The sequence below is a fragment of the Helianthus annuus genome, chromosome 13 (assembly GCF_002127325.2).
Source record: "Helianthus annuus cultivar XRQ/B chromosome 13, HanXRQr2.0-SUNRISE, whole genome shotgun sequence".
NCBI classification, from domain to species: Eukaryota; Viridiplantae; Streptophyta; class Magnoliopsida; order Asterales; family Asteraceae; genus Helianthus; species Helianthus annuus.
In genome coordinates, this window is record NC_035445.2 from 137,286,312 (window position 1) to 137,309,665 (window position 23,354).

At 34.8% G+C, this 23,354-nt stretch overlaps 1 protein-coding gene across 1 annotated transcript; it reads right to left on the minus strand.

The window, feature by feature from the left end:
• Positions 1–5,558: 5,558 nt before the first annotated feature.
• LOC110901846 lies at positions 5,559–6,731 on the minus strand. The gene has a single exon (XM_022148617.1). The coding sequence runs from the start codon at positions 6,729–6,731 to the stop codon at positions 5,559–5,561; it is 1,173 nt and encodes a 390-aa protein (XP_022004309.1).
• Between the last annotated feature and the right edge of the window lie 16,623 nt (positions 6,732–23,354).

Sequence of the window (23,354 nt, forward strand, 5' to 3'; positions counted from 1 at the left end):
CAATCCGTTTGGCATTCAATTGGTTTTGAAAAGTTGACTAAGCATGGGAGCTCAAGTGCAATCCGATCGGGTTGCAGTTCGATCGGATGGCAATCCGATCGGACGGCAATCCGTCCCAATGAATCTGATCGTCTTGACTTGATTATTTTGAAAACTTTTGAAGTTTGCTCGAGACGGTATGATAACGTGCTAGACAACAAAAACCTCATCATGACCCAAGTTATCCGTTCGAACAGGAATCACCCAAATCCGATCAGTTTACTGGTTCGTGACGGTTGTTCATGTTTAACCTGAAATCGGTTGTCTCTTTGATAGAAACCAGATCTTGAACCAACACATCACTAAGAAATAGTAGAGGGTCTGTACAAGCTCCGATTCTATCGGTTTTGAGTGCATTGAGTGTAAAAGAGTTGAAAGAAAGTTAGAAAACCATCTTTCAATCCTTTTAATCATGTGGAAATCCTTCAGATCGGAGTTATTCTAGGTGGAAAGAGGCCAAAACTTGAAGTTCATAAGAACTCCATGATGACATCATCCTAGAATACCTCAAATCCACTGATTTCACGGTTAAAAGTTAAGATCCAAAGGAGAAAACGGTGGAGAAGTGTGTGTAGATCATAGAAGTATTTGAGTTGAAAACTTATAAGAATCATGAGAAATCGAGAGAAATAAGGCTTTGAGCGAGCTGGTCGAGTGAGAGAGCTGTCACATCACAAATGATGTGACAGGAGGGGTATTTATAGGTTGCCAAAAAGGGAAAGGAGGGCAAGGGTCGGATAGGATGCACCCCGATCGGATGACACTCCGATCGGATGGCAATCCTATCGGATGGCCACCCGATCAGATGGCCATCCGATCGAGTGATCACCCAATCGAGTGGCTCCGACGAGTTGCGTTTCGACGTTTCGTTTCGCGTGCTGAGCGTTGCGATGCGTTTGAGCGAGTCTCGATTAAGCGATGCGACAGATTAACAATAAATACACAAATACTATATCTAACATACAATCACTATAAATAACTTGCGTTTAGCGTTTGCGATTTGATTGTGATTGCATTTCGATTAATCACCACAAACATCAAGTAAACATGCACAAGTGACACATAAATAACACACACACGTAAAACAATATTCAGAATCTATTAATCAAGGCGCAAATGCGATTGCGATGCGATTAGCGATAAAGCGATAAAACATGTGATAAACGTCGATTAAATCTCGATTATTAATAGATACTCCACATAATACAACTAAAGCGATAAAATAAAAAGATTCGATTACAAGTCAAAGAAGTCAAATCGGTAATTAAGCAAGGAGTAACATATTGCAATTAGCAATCTTTTCTTTCGTTGACTTCAATCTTGACTTTGACTTTGACTTTCGTAACACGGGGTGTTACACTCACTAGCCCGAACTTTCAGTTAGATTCATACACTAAACCTTGCAAAAATTTCAACAAAGAGACAAGGCTACATCACGTCCCCAACACTCTCCATGTTTGGGATGCACACATCTAGCTTGCTCACTTGGTTGTTTTAAGATTTAGTAGTTCTTGTATTTCTCATTTTAGTCTATATTCATGACTAACAAATCATCAACGAAGTTGATGATTTTGTGCTTTGGTGAATCATATAATGAGGTTAAATGAATGGAATTTGTCCAACCTCTTGCATAACCATTCTCATGGTACTTAGGTTTACATTAATAATATGTTAACTGTTAATTTCCGAATCCTATCTGTTAAACAAAAACTGTAACTAAAACACCTTCGTTTCCCTCTCAGGGTAACTTTTGTGTTTCTAAACTCAAGACTCGTCAAACTCACTAAGTGAAATTACTTCGCAAACTGTGAGTATACATGACCCTATTTCCGTTTTTATCACTTTTGGGTGCAATATATATTTCCATATAAAACTCACACAAACACACATATGTAAATACTTAATTCATACAGACGAATCCATTATACATGCTTTATATGTTTATAGTTAGAAATACATGTATGCTAGAAGCCATTCTTACACTATACTTTGTCATTGAATTTGTACGAGCCTACCTTAACATTTATAGCACTATAGGAGTAGCACACCGCCAGTGTTGGGTCTATGTTAAGTAATCATACAAACGGTCTTGTCGTTGCGACGATAAGATTACACTAGTGGAATCTTTGGGTTGACACGTATGTGATGCATGCTAGTTCATGATATGTTATGCCTTAGTATACATTTTTGCCATGTGGAATTCGTTAAAATACTTTTATACATATGCTAGTACACTAAACTTGTATGCTCACCAATGCTTTTGTGTTGACATGTTACTTTAATATATATTGCAAGAGCTTGATGTTGATGCGTTGAAAAGAAATCTAGTAGGAAGGACTAGAAACGCACTTAGTTAAATTTATGTTTTGTTGTTTAAATTGTTATGTTCTAAATGTTGTATTTTCTTATTGAAACAATGTATTTCCCGCTATCATGAAATGAAAGATTGTTACTTTAAATACTTGTCACAATTAGACACTATAAAGTCTCTTGCAATCTCGTTTTCGTCTTACTCTAGTGTTTCCGCCACCGGTTGGGGTGTGACATGTTTAAGATCAAAGCATGAATTTCGAAAACAGGATATCATACCAGCATTACACAGCTTCATTTCGAGAAAAGGTTTTGTTTTATCAATGTAAGAAGAAACTCAAAGACAGTGTGTACAATGTTTAATCGAAAACGGGGGATCACTCATGCCTAAATCCGAAGCCTGTTTCTTAATCAAACACAATTAATCGAACTAAGATCCTACCAAATAGCCACATGAACAGTAAACCTGTAACACCCCAACCCAGAACAGGCTGGCATGTCACTATTACAGATATCAAAAACCAAAGAGTTTCAATAAACGATAGAAACCAAGAAACAAAAGTCTCGAATCCACCAGAAAACCTAAGTCTTATATTATTCAGTTACTGAAAATAAAAAAATGGAAAATTCCAAAAACTTTTTAAACTTCATTTTCCTCTCACTCATCCCCGTTTCCCTTGATTACCTACAAAACACACACAAAACAACACAAGAAAAAAAACTACGGCTGAGCCAAAAAGTTGCCCAGTAACGGAGAAATCAACAGTAAAAGTAAGACAGACATGCGGACAGAAACATGAACGGTACTGACGTTAAACAAGTCTAGATTTTGGCACAGAATCAGATACTTATATAACTTGAATCCCAAAACTTATACTGAACAGATAACAAATATTGAACATAATCAGATGCATATAACATATCAAACATATCATAACAGAGACAAGACATACGTGACAACATATAACAACACAAACAATAAAACAAGTCACGTAATATAGAAGCACCCACGAGCCTAAACAGAGGCATGCATGGCTATAGTCCATGCGCCGAGACGGTGCGTGTAGACGCACACACATTATTCCATCTCAACAGGAGTCAGGAGTCAGGAGTCAGAGCTAAGATCGATCTATTCGCCTCTAGGGGCCATGTGCTACACAAGCACAAACTAGAAACGCCGTGAACTTTAGTTACGCACCGTCACGATGAGTGCAATGCCGTTGACGCCCCAACGACAAGTCTTATAATTGCTCGGGTGACAGATTACAAAGCCGTATCAGAAATAAATGCATTTTGACATAAGTTTAAAGGGAACATGCAATAATGAGCACAAAATCTAAGGTTTATTGCATGCTACGACAAAGACTAATCATATAACAATACGAACTGAAACATCTAACGAAAATATCCGTACTGCAAAGTAACGGATTGAATAAAATTATACTATGATGTAAAAGAAACAGAATCCGTACCTTAAGTTAGCAAGCAAGCAAACAAAAAGAATCAAGGCGCCCACAAATAATCAACGACCTATAGTCCCGTTATAACCCACATCAGTTTTATGACATATTAATTGTATTAACTCGTTCGTTAAGAAATTCCCGGCGACAAAAAGACCACTATTAAACCTTTAACCAATTATAATTAAAGAAAATTTATAATTATGAGTTTATCTAAAACATGATACAAGTTAACAAGATGCAAAAAATTTTAAAAGATATAACATAATATTATTTTATAAAACACCTATACTTTTATATAAATTTTTGCAAGCAAAGCTAAATACTAATAATCATTTCATTTTAGACCTTAGGTTCCATGTATTCCTTGCTGTACCAAAATGTTATTACATGTAAAATTTAAGGTGGAATTTTTAAATAAAAGAATAGTGAACACATTCAAAACTAAAACACTCCAATAGCATGCATATAGATAAGAACACCCCTTTTTTTTAAACAACTCCATACGCATGCATACTATAGCAGAATATATATCAACATACATAATAACACTAAGATTTAATCCTCTCCGAAGACGTGTCGCCGGAAAACTCAACAAACCCGAACCCCGAAATCTGAGTTGCCGGAACATAAACGCGAACATAACAATAATAGATAACAAGATCGGTCACCTACCTCTTCTAATCGGAAAGAAACCGCCAACCGAGAGCTAACCGGAGACAAAGATTAGAGCTTCAGGTGATCAAATGAAGCGAGTTAAAGTGACAACCTGACGCGTCGATCACGAACAAGAATCAACAAACTTTTAAAACAAAGCTTTCAAGAATGTTATATGAAAAGAACGAACCACTTCCGGTACTCGTGAGTCGGACTGACCTGAACGATGATGTAATGGTGATGACGGAGTGCGGGCGCAACGGCCTGAATAGTGGCTGATCGCGAGCAGAGAACTAAAGTGACTGAACCAGTGGCACAATGGAAAGCTCCAACTGGTTACTTGCTCGTGGTACGACTGATGACGGCAACGAAGAGGAGTTACCACCAGGGCTTGTGCGACGGCAAGTAGGGAACGAGCAGACTAGAAAATAAATGGTTCAAGGGCTTTGAGAGAATTGGGATTCCATGATAAGGGATATTCGAAAACTCTCCTGATTGTTGGCGAGTTCGTTAGAATGAAGTAAGGAAAAGAAAATTTCAAATTCTAATGATAAGCTTGAACGAAACTTTGAAAGCTATTATGTATATGGATATATCCTCCTAATTTATTTGCCTACTTAAGTTAGACAAAGATATGAGTATCATATTGGGTTCCATTTATTTTCCAACAAGGCTAAAGCATGCATGCATTTAAATTTTAACAATTATATAACTTGTTTGTAAATGTGATTATAAAATAAATAAAAAGCCTTTTAATCTAATTTTGTTTATGGATATCATTTTAATAAATCTGAATTTACGAATTTTACAATTCTACCCATCTTAAAAAAAAAATTTGTCCTCAAAATTGCTAAATACGGATCTGAACAATATCACACATAACGGACATGGAATAGACTTTACACATAGCAAACCTTTAGACATCATACAAACTAAGGTACGAAGTTTCTGAGACGGCAAATAAACGGATACTAAATCAAATAAAAACAAGCATCTCTAAAAGGAGCAGAAATAACAAGAGGATACTCTAAAGCAGTGGACAAAGACTTCAAACACTTAGCAAATAGAAGTGATACTACAAAATGTGTCGCATCAAAAACAAAGAGCATACGTATCACGTTCACCAATTTGCACATAACCGGAAAGCGTACCTGGGACATTAGCTGCACCAGTATTAGCTCGCTTCTCAGGCCGAGGGCAATCCTTAATCAAGTGGTTATCATCTCCACATCTGAAACAACGACCTTCAGCAAGGCGACATGCACCACCATGACGTTTCCCACAATGAGTACAAGGAGGAATATCAGCACGATTCTGATTTGGGTTTTGCTGATTATGTGGCTGTGCTCCAGGGGCCTCGCTCTGTTGCGTCTGATTCTGTGCAGGCCTACGATTCTCATAACGGTTTCTTCCACTTCGCGACTTATTGTAATACCTATCAGAACGGTCCTCACGGTCTTGGGATTGCTCATTGCCACCATGATTATTGGAATTATCCTGGTCGTTTTCCTTAGAGCGTTTGCGATCACCATCCGATTTCTTCTCACGCTGCTTCTTCTCATTATTCAAATTCTTGACAGCATCAACTACCTCAATAATGTCAGTGAAACGAAGATTCAGGATGAACTTCATATCTCGATCGCATATAGCCCATTTGAAATTCTCAGTCTGCTGCTGGGGTGTACCTGCTGCCGGGCCCAGAAAATTAACCAAACGACTAAAACGAGCTTTGAACTCCATAATAGGCTCGTCATCCCCCTGCCTGATAGAAGCATACTCTCTCAGATACTCACTCCTGTCAGCGTCAGTGAAGTACTGCTGATAAAACAAAGTGCGAAATTCAGCCCAAGGGAGTGTTGCTGCATACTGATCTCCTCCACGAGCTTCTTTCAAAGTCTTCCACCACCTATGAGCATCATCCTCCAGCTTATAACTAGCAAGCCTAACTTTGAACGCATCAGCCACGCCCATCACTTCGAACAACTTCTCGATATGAGCAATCCAGTTTTCCGCCTCAACTGGTGTAGCAGTCGTACTAAACGATTTTGGCTTTTCCTTTCTGAAGCGCTCAAGCCAATCAAGGATAGTAACAGGAGGATTATTGTTACCATTGTTGTTTCCCCCCGGTGGATGTACATTATTGTTGTTCTGCTGCAACTGTTGTAGAAGGTTGGGAACTAGACCCGCAACAGCTGTATTGACAGCATTAGCAATCAGAGTTTCAATAGGGACGTCGTTGTTGTTCACGTTTCTTCGAGGAGGCATCTGAAAAGAAGATATACATGTGAAAAGAGGAAAGTTTCAAAGCGTGCGGAAGATGACAAGGATGGAATCCTAACCCGACGTCTACCCATTAACTCACGTGTTTAATTATTATTGTTTAAGTTTTCTACAAGAACGAGCCTGGGCTCTGATACCATAACTGTAACACCCCAACCCAGAACAGGCTGGCATGTCACTATTACAGATATCAAAAACCAAAGAGTTTCAATAAACGATAGAAACCAAGAAACAAAAGTCTCGAATCCACCAGAAAACCTAAGTCTTATATTATTCAGTTACTGAAAATAAAAAAATGGAAAATTCCAAAAACTTTTTAAACTTCATTTTCCTCTCACTCATCCCCGTTTCCCTTGATTACCTACAAAACACACACAAAACAACACAAGAAAAAAAACTACGGCTGAGCCAAAAAGTTGCCCAGTAACGGAGAAATCAACAGTAAAAGTAAGACAGACCTGCGGACAGAAACATGAACGGTACTGACGTTAAACAAGTCTAGATTTTGGCACAGAATCAGATACTTATATAACTTGAATCCCAAAACTTATACTGAATAGATAACAAATATTGAACATAATCAGGTGCATATAACATATCAAACATATCATAACAGAGACAAGACATACGTGACAACATATAACAACACAAATAATAAAACAAGTCACGTAATATAGAAGCACACACGAGCCTAAACAGAGGCATGCATGGCTATAGTCCATGCGCCGAGACGGTGCGTGTAGGCGCACACACATTATTCCATCTCAACAGGAGTCAGGAGTCAGGAGTCAGAGCTAAGATCGATCTATTCGCCTCTAGGGGCCATGTGCTACACAAGCACAAACTAGAAACGCCGTGAACTTTAGTTACGCACCGTCACGATGAGTGCCATGCCGTTGACGCCCCAACGACAAGTCTTATAATTGCTCGGGTGACAGAGTACAAAGCCGTATTAGAAATAAATGCATTTTGACATAAGTTTAAAGGGAACATGCAATAATGAGCACAAAATCTTAGGTTTATTGCATGCTACGACAAAGACTAATCATATAACAATACGAACTGAAACATCTAACGAAAATATCCGTACTGCAAAGTAACGGATTGAATAAAATTATACTATGATGTAAAAGAAACAGAATCCGTACCTTAAGTTAGCAAGCAAGCAAACAAAAAAAATCAAGGCGCCCACAAATAATCAACGACCTATAGTCCCGTTATAACCCACATCAGTTTTATGACATATTAATTGTATTAACTCGTTCGTTAAGAAATTCCCGGCGACAAAAAGACCACTATTAAACCTTTAACCAATTATAATTAAAGAAAATTTATAATTATGAGTTTATCTAAAACATGATACAAGTTAACAAGATGCAAAAATTTTTAAAAGATATAACATAATATTATTTTATAAAACACCTATACTTTTATATAAATTTTTGCAAGCAAAGCTAAATACTAATAATCATTTCATTTTAGACCTTAGGTTCCATGTATTCCTTGCTGTACCAAAATGTTATTACATGTAAAATTTAAGGTGGAATTTTTAAATAAAAGAATAGTGAACACATTCAAAACTAAAACACTCCAATAGCATGCATATAGATCAGAACACCCCTTTTTTTTTTAAACAACTCCATACGCATGCATACTATAGCAGAATATATATATCGACATACATAATAACACTAAGATTTAATCCTCTCCGAAGACGTGTCGCCGGAAAACTCAACAAACCCGAACCCCGAAATCTGAGTTGCCGGAACATAAACGCGAACATAACAATAATAGATAACAAGATCGGTCACCTACCTCTTCTAATCGGAAAGAAACCGCCAACCGAGAGCTAACCGGAGACAAAGACTAGAGCTTCAGGTGATCAAATGAAGCGAGTTAAAGTGACAACCTGACGCGTCGATCACGAACAAGAATCAACAAACTTTTAAAACAAAGCTTTCAAGAATGTTATATGAAAAGAACGAACCACTTCCGGTACTCGTGAGTCGGACTGACCTGAACGATGCTGTAATGGTGATGACGGAGTGCGGGCGCAACGGCCTGAATAGTGGCTGATCGCGAGCAGAGAACTAAAGTGACTGAACCAGTGGCACAATGGAAAGCTCCAACTGGTTACTTGCTCGTGGTACGACTGATGACGGCAACGAAGAGGAGTTACCACCAGGGCTTGTGCGACGGCAAGTAGGGAACGAGCAGACTAGAAAATAAATGGTTCAAGGGCTTTGAGAGAATTGGGATTCCATGATAAGGGATATTCGAAAACTCTCCTGATTGTTGGCGAGTTCGTTAGAATGAAGTAAGGAAAAGAAAATTTCAAATTCTAATGATAAGCTTGAACGAAACTTTGAAAGTTATTATGTATATGGATATATCCTCCTAATTTATTTGCCTACTTAAGTTAGACAAAGATATGAGTATCATATTGGGTTCCATTTATTTTCCAACAAGGCTAAAGCATGCATGCATTTAAATTTTAACAATTACATAACTTGTTTGTAAATGTGATTATAAAATAAATAAAAAGCCTTTTTATCTAATTTTTTTATGGAGATCATTTTAATAAATCTGAATTTACGAATTTTACAAAACCCTTACTGTTTATAATCAAAATCAAATGTAGTTAATCGAACAACGATCCTACCTCTTTAATTAAACCTCTAAACAGTGAGGAACCATTTTTATCGATGTTTACATATACAAACTGTTAAAGGTATACATATATACCTCAAATCAATTGTAGTATAGTGAGGAACATGGTCCTAAAAGGCATTGTAGCTTGTTTGAATGATCGATTTATAGTGAGGGTGTGATGTTCACATGGCTAAGTAGTAATATGAGAAATTACAATAATAACCCTCACTATTCTGTTGACCATTAACTTTGTGATTTTGACTTTATCGACGTTAAGACCTAGGGTCTAACATAGAACCAATTAAACATACAAGGGATGTAATACAACAAAAAAATTCAAAATAAAGTGTAAAGTTGTCAACGCCCCCAACCTCCAGGGTGTAAAATTGCAGTTTACTCAATATTGAATAACTACTTGAAAGAGAAGCTAAAATGAAAGAACAAGGGTAGATGCATCAAAAGAATTGTATGATGACTAAAATATCAATTTGAACTCTAGTTTCTACCATACCCTTGTTTGGAAGATATACATATTAGCATTTAACTAATTTTTTGTTTAGTGGCAAATTTTACTTATACTCTATTTTACACCAATTATTTTACAGGGTTATTGGTTTCTATCATCCCCAACTATTGGGTTTTGGCCGTTGTCACTCCTAACTATCACTTTGACTCTCATCACTCCTAACTTAACACTTTGTGTGTTGTGTCACTCCGCAGGTGAACATTTCTTGGTGTTTGACGTGTGTTATTAGTGATATTAGGCTAACACTTTGTGAATTACTAATGACTGCGGGTGAATTTGTTCCTAAAAAACAAAAGTGGAGCCAAAAACACTCAACGGATAGTTGGAGTCAAAGTGGTGAGAGTCAAAGTGATAGTTGGAGTGGCAATGACCAACATCTTGGAAGTGATAAAATCCAATAACCCTATTTTAAATTAACCTTCTTGACCAGATTTAAATTTGAGACATCTCTCATATAAGAGGCGCAAACCTTTATCAAGTTGGCTAACTCTACATTGACATTTAACTAGTTGTTGGCATGCTATAATTTGGTGCAGAATAGTAAAAATTAAGAGATGTTGAACAATGTTTTTTCTTAGTTTTACTCTCAAATGTTATCAAAATCGAGATACTGCTTATTTTTTATAAGATTGGATTGAAATTGATACATCTTATGAAAATATCATAATTCCTTATAACAATGATTCTAGTTCATACTAAGATACAATTCTTGCATTAAATGGTCTTTTGATACAACATTACGATTATTAGGTTCAAGTGACAGGATTAAACACAACAATTCTTTATATATTATTAGATTATAATTCATTAATAGTTTAAAAATACGAGTCTAAAACATTAAGTCGAACTAACACATTTAGTCTCTTTATTATTTTTTTTTTCTAATTTTCAAATTAACATTAATTTTCAAATGATTAACTTGCGAACACAAGATTGTTGAGATTTGTAAAGTACGTTTGAATAAATAGGGAGTTCTATAAAGGTGTGTTCATACTAATTTCTATGTTTTTACTTTTAATATGTTATTAGAAATTACTGGAAGACATTGTAATGCGGGGCTCTTTATGTCTATAGCAAGTATTATGTTATTGAGATTCCTTTGAGATGTTTTGTATTTCCTTTTTTTATATGCTCATTTGTAGAAGCTCGATAAAAGGACGCTACCATAAAAGTAGTAAATGCGAATATTGTTACTTAAATGTCTCGCAAATGAAAGAGAGGGGGAGGAGATATGTAGAATAGAACATGTGTATACTTGTTAGCCTATAAATAGTTTGGAAAACAGTGAATTATATCAACCAAGTACCTTAAAAAGTTTGTTTAAGTATATGAATGAATTTTTGGGCAAATTACTCCTCTAGCGGTTAATAAGTCGTTTGCTGACACTAACTACCAAGAGAGATTTGCCCCGCAACTCATCAATTATACATTGTTTGACATTTCTAGCTTCGGTGTGATGTATTTTCTAATGGATAGCGTTCCAAGTCATGGGACAAAATTAACCTAATGCTCTGTAATATTTTACATATTGAATTTTGTTGTATAACGAGTTGACGTTAACCCGCGCGTTGCAGCGGGATGTTGATTATAAATGTTTTTTTATCATCATGTGGGATGCGAACATTATTTTCATTTTGTTTTATCCCCTTCTGCAGCACACTAAAATCGTTTTTTACTTTACAATACTGAAAGTGAGGAGTGGCCCAATTTCAAAACCTAATGCAATTTAGACATTTAGGCACAACCAAATGAACCATTTACTAATCAAGAAAATTCAACAATTGTATAATCTGCATTCAAAATCCAGCACAATCCTCACTACTGCATCAAACTTGGTTTGTATATTAAACATACTAAAGTGCGTAGTTACTGTACATCTTTCAATTTCAGCATAGACTATTATATAAAATTATTATACAAATGCCCCTAACATAATTTAAAAAAAAAAATAATAAGATCTTGTTGTTACCTTTGACATGGGAATTCTACTTCATAAGAACACATTTTCATCAAATATTGTAAAAGAAATTATTGCACCAACACTTTTATTTGCTTGCTGAATCCTCTTTTTCCCAAACCTCATGTTTTTAAGCCTCTTTTGAGCTTCTTTAGCAGGTGTCCTAAAATGATTTATCCGCTTCATATAATCTAAAAGTGAGAATCAACTAAAGAAGACACATTTTGTAACAAATGCTTTCTGAACACCATTGCTCTGGCCTCCACCTTGCATTCTTTTCCTATTAACAAATCCAAAAAAATCAAATTCAACACACCAAACCTAAAATCCGGGCACTTCTGTTAAGATCAAACCTTCAATCTAACTATTCTATTAGTCAACGTTATCATAATCTGGTTCATCTTATTTTTTTTCTTGACTCCATCAATCAATCTTCAAATTATCAAACTGAACATCATGATCTAACATCAGAATTAAATATAAACTCACCTTTGTGACGATCACATCGGTGTTCTTCTCATCAATCGAAGATTGTTGATTCAAAAGAAAATAATATTGTTCTAAAATATAACTATTCTAGCATTTTATTCATTAAAAAACATAAATATGAAATGCTTAATAAAACATTCACCTTAAGACTTAAGTAATTCAGGAAGTAAAATGTAAATCAATTCCGTTATGCTTTAGTGTTATTATATACATATACCTACCATAAAAATTAACACAATAATAGCCATTATCAAAATTAACACAATATGTGCAAATTGTTATCTTATTTATCATGTAAACGTTTGTCAGTTTTTAAATTTTCAATCACAATTCTTGGAAATAATAAATAAATAAATAAAAATTATAGTGCCTATTTGCTACTTATTATATAAGATTCTACAAAACACCAAAATTGAATGTAGCAATTCCTTCGAAGTTCAAAAAAAATAAAATCATGCAATATTTGTGATCCAAATCATTTGTTTCTTGTAATATCATATAATCCCTGAAATCAAACTGTGTGTCTTTAATTTGATGAGTATCAAAATTTTCAAGCAATCTTGATCTTTAGTAATTAAACTCATGCTCTTAAATAACTAATATATTAATCCTTTAGACTCAAAGTTCATACTAATTTGTTTCTATTCATCATTAATCAGAATTTAATTAAAGGTTTAAATATCTAACTTCCAATGCAAATTTATCACGTTTTAGTAATTAATATCACATTTGACATCCGTTTATGTCATCATCCAAAAACTAAACCCAGAAAACATCTTCTATAACTATTATAGATGCAAATAACAAATCAGTTCATGTTATAATAACACAATATGAATCAAATTATTTCTTTTATTACCTTTCATAGTGAAGACACAAATTGATCATAATCAAATTCTGGGTGATATATTTGGGCATGGAGGAAGTATATGAAGAAGAAAAAACGACAATCAGGAAAGATTATGCAAGTTCAAGAAGTAAAATAGCGATGAATATGATAATCGCGATTCAAGAAGAAAAAAAACGAAAATCATGGGAAAACACATCATTGATTCAGTATCGGTGATAGCGATGATTTATGAATGACTATTTAGAACGGGTTTGATAAAAGGATAACGGAACGAGGAACGGCGATGTTAAAGGGGTTTGTCGATTTGATTGTACTTGAAGCGGCGCTCTGTAATGTATATAACATAAATTTTGTATTCACTAAGATGGAGAAACTTAATTTACCATGGATAATATACCATAGGGTTGGGTAAAAGAAAAGGGAAGGAAGAAACTCAAGAAAAAACGTTGTGAAAAGGAATTGAACCGGCGTCAGTAGTCTGTCTAACAGACGCAACAACCGCTCTGATGCATTGTAGTTTTTACATATAAAACGTACGCTATATATATAATTCCCTAAATGACGTGACTGTTAAATGAAAAGGTATGTCTCAAGTTGGTAATTGTATAAGAGTATAATATAATTGTGTAGGCTTTTTATTTCATGTACTTAAGAGTTAAAAGTCAATCATATGTAAGTGCGGTGACATTGATGTTTTGGTATGTCTTACTTTGATACAATGTTGATTGCCTTTGATGTCAGGGTATTTTATGAATAATTTTCTAACAACTTTTACGTCTCAAATTCTAGGATTTTGTTAGGACAACATCATAGCCGTAAGGGGTTCTATTGGATTTTTTGATACCCTCAAAAGTGTTGGAAAGTATTTATGAGATAACATTGTATCAAACGTTTGGAGAACATCATCGTCGTAAGGGGAGTTATTGATTCTTGTGCTGCAATATTTTGCTTCATTTAATGGGTGAATGGGTGTTAGTTTAACCAAGTATAGGTATAGGTGCACAACCCAATGAGCTATAGTTTAATTTGCATTAGAGGAGAAATGAAGATTGAGGTTTAAGGTCATAGATCTCAAATTCAAATCTGATCTCAACCAGTGGGTCTTTTGGCAGCAGGTTTTCCTCGAAACTGGAGATGATGAATTTAAGCTACCCAGCACTGTCTACGGTTGCAAGCGTATGAGGTCGCCTTCTGCCATTGGGTTATCCTGAGTAGCAGGGCTTTTATTTCGTTGGCCATTCAAAAACAAAGGTAGAGGTGCACAAAACACGGATATTAACAAAAACCGTAATCGGTTAATAACCAATTGAGGAGTAACCAATTAGTGGTTTTTTTAACCGTAGGTTCGTAACCAGTTAGAGATCTATTGGAAGGAACCAGTTTTTAACCGATTTACTGGTTAGCCGAAAAATAAAAATATAAACTGAATTATTAACCTAACCAGTTAAAAAATACGAGAAAAAAAATAGTGTGGTTGAGTTGAGAAATAAAACCGTTTTGTCAACCTTTAAGGATACATAATCATACTAATTTTTCATATTTGTCATGGAAGAAAATCCTAAACTGACTTACTCGAATCCAGGGCTAGCCCATGGGAGAAGGCCTACTCTACCATAGATTAAGATAAAAGAATCTGAGATCAAACTTCTATCCAAACCAAGTAGCTCGTAATACTCATTTTGATAGTGGTTTTTTAATCATCTAGTAAGTGGTTCGCCCCATCTTGTGACCAGAAAAGCTTCCGAAAACCATAAGATCTCGATCATACGATATCTAACAAGTCAAATGTGGCCAAACCCAACAACCAATTTATAAAACAAAACAAAAATGTTCAATTTATAAAAATCTATCTTTAAAACCCACCCGGGTGTTCATATTCAACTGAATAAACGAGTGATGGTTACCTGGAATCCCTGAAAAACTTTGCGACGAGATTCCGCTTCTTCTTTTTTGCCCATGCTAGCCCAAACATCTGAATACACAACATCTGCTTCTTTTGGATCATGAGTAATCTTGATTTTTCCGACTCCAGCCTGTTGAGCCTTTTCAACCGTCTTTGGGCCAGGCTCAAAACCTTTGGGACACACACATATGAAATGGAAAGGTATTACAGCAGCCAGCAACAGTCTACAGCAACATCTTGAGCGGAGAGAGGGAAAAGAGCCACGTTAGCTCACGCTCACTGGAACACTACGCCAACCTCGCGTGAGTCAACGAGCTTACTCATGCTTGCAGGTTTCCAATTTCCGACCGTTTTACAATGCTACAAGTGAGAAAAAAAATGATTTCTTTTTTTAAAATAAAAAAATGACCACTGAATTGGAGCCCTGTAACTGAAACTGTGGAGAATCGGTTATGATACATCTAATTAATTATTGTAATTTATGATACATCTAATTAATTTTAACGAATTCAAATCACTGAAAAGAACCAGAATTTGTAATTTATGATAAATCTAATTAAAAAAAACATGAAAGAATTGAAGTCGATGAAAATATGATTTACTTCAAATGCTCATACGATGATTTAACAAAAAACTTCATAAGGTTACAAATTAATATTATTTTTGAAATTTACATCTGCAAAAACTGACATACTGGGCTGTCAAGTTTGGCCCTCCAAAATTTGGGCCTGGATCAGGGCAGTACATATACATCCTAATTTATTTATTGTTAAATTTATATATTTTCTCAAACGTATAAGTAAAAAAAACAGATAAAAATGTAACACTAACTAGGGGCAATACTATCACACATGTAACGGTTAAAATTAGTTTATTTAGATAAGTTGATTTGGGCTTTCTTTTTCTCAAACAAATCGTATGTATATTAGTTCAGAACTCAACTGGATAAAAGAAAATTGAGTCAAACATGTTAAGGTCGCGGGGTGAGGGGCGTGGGTTGGGGCGGCGGTTGTCAAACAATGTTGGCTAGACTACACCAGGCTAGTGTTGGCAATGGCGGTGTCCTGCTGGCGTAGGGGTTGAGCCTGGCGTGGGGCGGGGGAGGTAACATAGCTGCCTTTGGTTGGCTGGTCCAATATAGCCGTTGGGGCTAGTCGTTACCAAACGGCTACTTTAATTAAAAAAAATTACATATTAAACGAATATAAATACCCACTAATTTTTAACATTTTTTTACCACTTCTCTACTTCTTCTACCATATCTCTTTATTTTTTTTATAAAATCAACCCACAATATCCTATAATGCATCCTGTTAACCGAAGCTACGACCCGAACAACCCCTTTGGATACCAAGAAAACCCGAACCCTAGCCTGCCACCAAGCTGTCCACCGCCAAACCCGACCCAAATACCCCTTACACATGGCCATCCACAACAACCGCCACACGGTTTAGTATATTCATCGTGTCCCGATCTAGCCGGAATCGCGTCGTATTTAGGAAAGTGTGTATACACGAACTTTCCATACGACGATTCATCTATTCCACTTAACCTTTCCCAACCCGATTTCGTGCCTGAAACTCAACTGCAAGACGTTGGTGGTTCGTCATCCAAACCGGCCATAAAAAGAAGCCACAAGAAAAAACGTATAAAGAGAAAGCAATAGCGCCCGCTCAACAAACACAATTAAAGTGGGCAGTTCAAGAAGAAAATACTTTGACAAGATGTTGGATCGATGAATCGCAAAATCCGATTCATGGTAATGTTTACAATATTATTGTTCTAAGTTTTATTATAATTTTTTAACAATGTCTAAAATATTTTTGGAATAGAGAATTCACGACATAAAAAAGATTTTTGGAATTCCATAAAGAAATCATTTCATACGCAAATGCAAAGGGCGGAGGTGTATCGTGAAAATGATAGCCTCGTCGAAGTGGGTGATACAAACGCTTGTTTCCATAAGGCGAAGAACACGCCAAGGTGCAGTGAAACCGAGGTTGACTTTATCAAGCATGCATTGCTAGCATACAGAGAGAACAAGAAGAACGAGTTCAAGTACATGCATTGTTGAGATGTATGTGGGTACGCCTCGAAATGGGCGAGAGTCCCTCCGGCTAGCGAGTCAACCTCATCCAAAAGGGCAAGAACACCCTCGTCCCAAGCTCAGTCCGATGCTCGTGATCAAGAGTTTGATCTTAATTTGGATGATTTTCATGATTCTCCTTCCCACCCAGCAGAGACACGTCAAAAAAGCGGATTCAAAGAACGAGATCGGGTTCGGCCTCGGGTAAAGGGTTGTACACCGACCAGATTGGAAGATCTTGGGACGAAAATTGATACATTTAATTTCCTCCAACAACAAAGGATCGAGATGAGGAAAAATATACAAGCATCGTATGATAAAAAAAATATCTCTAAAAGAAAAACGTGAAGATGTGAAATTTCTCGCCATACCCGTCGATCACCTAACCGGCCCACAATTGGCGATGACGTTGGAAACGAAAGAAGAAATCATGAAAAAATATAACATGGAGAAATCATGAAATTTTTAATTTTTTTTTATAATTTTATGTAGCTTTTTTTTTAATTTTATGTAGTTTCTTTAATTTTATTTGTAGTTTTTTAAAATATTATATGTAATCTTCTCTTCTATTTTAATTATTGTTCTATTTTAATTAAATAAAATTTAAAATAGTTTAAACAAAAAAACAAAATCCACATGGTTGGCCATGCCAGCTTAAGCCACGTCACACCACACCCCTTGTTTTTGAATATTAACTTATGAATCTCACACTCGCCACGTGTCGAGCAATGCCTCTAACCCAAACCCCTCCACACCTGATATTCTAAACATGGTGCATATTATATTTTAGAGTAGATGGCTTCTCAAATCCTTTATAATAAAATATGTTTTGTCGTGAACAAGCGAAATATAGAGAAATCAATTCTAATAACTCGATGTGGAATCAAACTCAATCCCATAATTCAATCCACCGATCTATGCATTGTGACTTGAATAGAATCAAAAAATTCCTATTTGTTTTAACAGGACCAAACAAACAATTGAAGAGATTGATATACAAAATTTAGTGAATAAAAACCTTTAAGAACATAATCATATCACCTAAGTTACAAGGTTGATCTTGATTTTACAAGAAAAACTAACATTGACTTTGAAGACTTACCAGCACACATTCAAACCTTACTTTTACTAAGTTTGTGTGATAACCAATACACAATTGACGTAACTGGCCATTTCATAATCAGAATGTTGGTCAGTTCTGTTTTAGGCATAATGGAAAAACATGAAAACATACCTTTGATTGCATCAGCATAGGCCAGCAGAGAATCCAGATGAAGACGCAGCAATAAGGTTTGACATGATTGTCATCTGGTCTGGTTCCTCCTTACGGTGCAATCTAATGATGGTGGTAAGGGAAACCGAATAACGGATTTCGGCTAGGAGAGAGAGGGCGATTTCATAAGTGATGTTATTGTGATTAGAGTCTAACCCTTTAACCCTCTAATTATCTCCTTATATATGCACCCAGGAGGAAACCCTAATTAGTTAATAAGGGTAATTAGGCCCATCAACAATTACCAACTAATTATTTAATAGGATTGTTATATATTTTGGTCCATATAATGTAAATGATTATAATGGCTACTAGATTAAATATTAAATATAATATATTTAATCTTACATTCTCCCACTTAGCCGAGTAATCATTTACTATGAGTATTAGATAAGCCTGATCAGGAGTTAACACTCATTTTAGCCTTAAACAAGTACTATAGCAGAGAAATACAGCCGTTGAATCATTATGCGACTCAGGACCCCCATTAATCATACTATAGCCTTAATTTAAAACATAATCGTCATGATCAAAATATGCATAAGCCCTTAGTTTGATTTGTAACTTTATTTGTCTATATGCTATTATGTCGACTTGACATATTCTTAGAGACATACAAAATCAAACTGATGAGGAAAATTAACTAATACTTAGTCATTCATAGTACGATATGCAATTTCGCATGGCCATTAATTAATACCCGTCTATGAGCTCTCTTAATAAGACTTATGGGTAATAGCCCTTCAGTCATAGGATCCTTAAGCATATCATAAATGTATTCGGTACAAACTTAGTTTCCTCAATTCGTTCACAAACGAATAATTAATTGCGTATCGAAATTTAATGCTGCACCTCTTGAACTGTTACTGTTCAAGGAGTCATGGTAGCTGACTTTATCACACTAAGTTTTTAAAAAATTTAATTATATGGAGTTAATAAACTCATGAGTCCACTGATAAATTTCCAACAACATTTAGTGACTATATTATGTCGTTATAACTTGGGTTGTTATTATCAGTGCATTATGACTCCTCCATGAGATAGGTTTTGTCTGCTGACATAAAGATATACCCGAAATTACATTTTATCATCTTTGAATATTTCAAAGTTAGAGTAATAAACCGGTTTTAATTCTCACTTCTTCTTTAAATTGTAGTCTCTCGTTTCTTTTAAAGATATTGTAATACTCCATTAGATGCTTCACATTAATCTAGACATATCTAGTGTGTTGCAATGTGAGTAATATCTAAACGAGTATAGACTTAAACTTACATAAGGCTTCTAATTAATGAAGCATAAATAAATAATCTCATTTATCCTATTATCCTCTAAAAGAGAGCAGTATTGTTTGTTACATATGTAAGGACCCATTTAAAGTTAAACTCATGGAACAGAACTAATGTCCCATTGGGTCTATCTCGGCTTGTTATGATATCAGTCACGTAAGGGATATCTCTAAGATCTATTATATCAAAGTTTGTGTTAACAATGCTTTGACTTATGTAACATATACTTGTCAAAAGAATATCATCTATATAGACAAGTTTATCTTAGTTGCTCCCACTCATTTTGAGGTAGGTACATTAATCCACTTGGTTGTTGATGAAAATAATTACGTTAAGATTTCATCACATTATGATGTTTGCATTAACCCATACATGGATTTTATTGGCTACAAATAAAGTGTTCTTTAACCTTCAGTTTCAAACTTTCGGGTTGTTTTATGAACATGTAATATGTCAGCCATTTGTTAGGGAAAATTGTTTTTAATGTTCATGAAATATAGCTTTAAACTAGTATAAGCTACTAGAACAGTGATGATCCTCAAAATTTATCTCTTCCTAAGTATAACCTTTGACAATCAGTCATGCTTCTTAGTGTCTTAACACTTATATATCAGGATTTGGTTTAGTTATGAACACTCTTAGGTAATTCAATCAAATCCCAAACGTTATACGAACACATAAAATCAGTTTTACTAGAAAACTGTTTTATTCCATTTAGAAGATTGATTGACACTAGTGACTTAATTTGAAGATATAGGATCAGTAAACATTTCCAAAATCCATTTCAACTTCAGTTAGGGAGGTTATGTAATCATCAAAGTTAGTAGGCTTTTAAACCTAGATGACCTCCTGAGTTGATTATTGGGTTTGTTAGAAGTTTCAGTTTTATGGATTAGCTCTTGGTTAGGTTGCTATCATTTTCAGGATTCTAAGTTTGTAAGAGTTGGTGCAGTATGGTGTACAAGAGGTGTAATCGGAGTTAAATTCTGAGTGAAATTTAATGACACTCTTCCCCCCGCCTCTTGTATTCCTTGAAAATCATGATAAGGACTTTGACTGCTCCCACTGACCTTAGAAATCTTCAGGAACTCAGCACGCTTAGAGTCAATATTTAACGACCAACAAATTCTAATAGAGAAAACAAATTAATGACATCAGTCTTTGTAGTTTCTCTTGTTGAGGAGTATGTTAGTTTAGGTAAGAAATCTAAGTGTGCCCACAATTAGGCAACAATGAAACTTTTGTAAGAGTAGCATTAGATTTTAAGGAGACAAGTTATGATAGAACAGTGTCAAGATGGAGCAGTGTCTTGTACAAGAGGTGTAAATTTAGGTAATATAAAATTTTCACTCCCCCACCTCTTGCAACTATTGCAAGTTATCATTAAGACACTTAATGCTCCCACTGATCTTTAATATCTCTAGAAATGCTACAAGAGAAGTTTCAATGAGCTACGTGACGTGGGAACCTATCACATATATGTTAGACTTTATTTGATTTCTTTAATGTCCAGATATCATAAGAAACTTTAGGGACATATCTAATAGAAATCTTATTAAGTATATATATATATATGAATAGATGTCTTCTATGACCGTGAGCCATATGCGACAAAATTTAGATACAAGTCGATAGTCTTTTAAATGATAAATGAATTACGTCTGAATATTCCATTTGGAATAAGTTCCACGAATGTCAATGAATGACTTATGATGGACCCATACTAATTCCTTAAGCCAAGTAATATTTAGGGCTATAACGTCATGATTTAAAATCACTTAGAATGAGATTAGATAAAAAAAAATCATCCTCATTAACCATGTCATGATTTCTCATGAATATCGGTTATAATGGATGAAATTTATAAGTCTCATTTTCCTTTTGTCAAATTCTCATTTACATGATGACAAAAGTTGTGAAAAATGTAAGGTATCATCTAGTTTTATCTTAGTAATGTTTCAATCCAGATATTTAGAACAAATAAAATGAGAGTTTAAGGTAAGTGTGACTTTATGTTGACTATGCAAACCTCACAATCTTTATAACATTGCTTAATTATGATACTATATTCTGATTAATCTTCAGAATATATAAGATGTCGAAAAACGTTGTTAGAAGATTGCTTATTATGGTTCCTATAGTCTTAACATTTAATTTTGTCACTAACTCTCGTGTTAGTTATTTGTCGAGTTCTGGTAAGGAAACGTATGGAACTAGAGTCAACTAATCATGTGTTAATTGGAATATTAAAATTAGCAGACTTAAATATCTTTAGTAAGTGACTATCTAATTAATTTATCCAACTGATCTTTAGAATAATGGATAGTCTCGTTGCTTATGCCTAGTCTAATGACATAATCATGCATTGAGATTTTCCCTTGAAGAACCTTAAAGTTGGAATTAGCACTTGTAATTTGTCTATGGACCTTAGAAGAATCCTCTTTTAAAGTATTAGTGGTTGTAAGGTGAATAACATCTTATTTTCCAGTTTCAAACATTTATTTCTTTGTACATATGTTGCTTATCAACACACTCATTATACTTTGGTACTTTTGAGTGTTATAGTTGATTTATAAGGCATCAAATTTGTACAAGTGAAAATCTTAGTATGTAATGTACTGGAAAAATGTACTTATTTCCATGCGTAAGCCCTTAACTTTATGGGTCATGGTATTATACATTATAATGTATTCACATACACCATTTAACTTTATAGTTTAGAACTTTAAATGAAGGCATGCATCTTAGGAGTTCTAGTGATTATTCCACAATTATAGATTAATCTTAGGAAAGACTTAATCTGGAATAACCTTTTAGTAACAACACTTATTCTTGATTATCATAAGAGACGTCATGTTTGATTTATCCTAATCATCATGCTCTACTTTTCTTTTGTAGTGCTTTATCAGAAGAGAGCAATAGGATTATCGTGTCTTAAGAGATAATCAAGGATTTAATTTAAGAGCTAATTCTTATAGAAACTTTAAGCAAAACATATTAGATTTAGTGGATAAGATATAGATTTATAGAAGAAAATTATAGTGAGTAAAATTATGGGTACTAAGAATAAGGCAGACGAAATGATCATAAAATTAATTAAGGATCACTAATATAAGGATCATTAAGTGAAGAGGTTGTGATATGTCTATTACTAACATCAAAATAATAGACTTATTTAAAATTCAACTTAAACGAAGACAAATCAGCTTTGGCCAGAAGTGTAATCATTTAAGCATGTGTGCAAAGTAATCGTGACAAATCAGCTTTGGCCAGAAATGAGACAATCACTTTAGTTATGCACTTGTCAAGCATGCTAAACATAAATGAATTAAATCAGCTTTGGCCAGAATTAAGACATTTCGCGTTTGTAATGCATACTCAACATAGATTTTATAATACTTGAACAATAAATAGATGCATTAAATCAGCTTTGGCCAGAAGTGATACATCAGAAGCTCATTCAAGTTAAGCCATTTTGGTTTTGTAAAACATTATTTGATCCTTATTAATTAACTAAGTATTTACAAAAACCAATTATTTAGTAGCAAACCACTAGTTAGCGCGGATCGAACTTTTAGTTCACATC

Excerpts from the sequence above, each read along its gene's own strand:
- LOC110901846 (XM_022148617.1), bottom strand. The coding sequence starts at position 6,731 with ATGCCTCCTCGAAGAAACGTGAACAACAACGACGTCCCTATTGAAACT.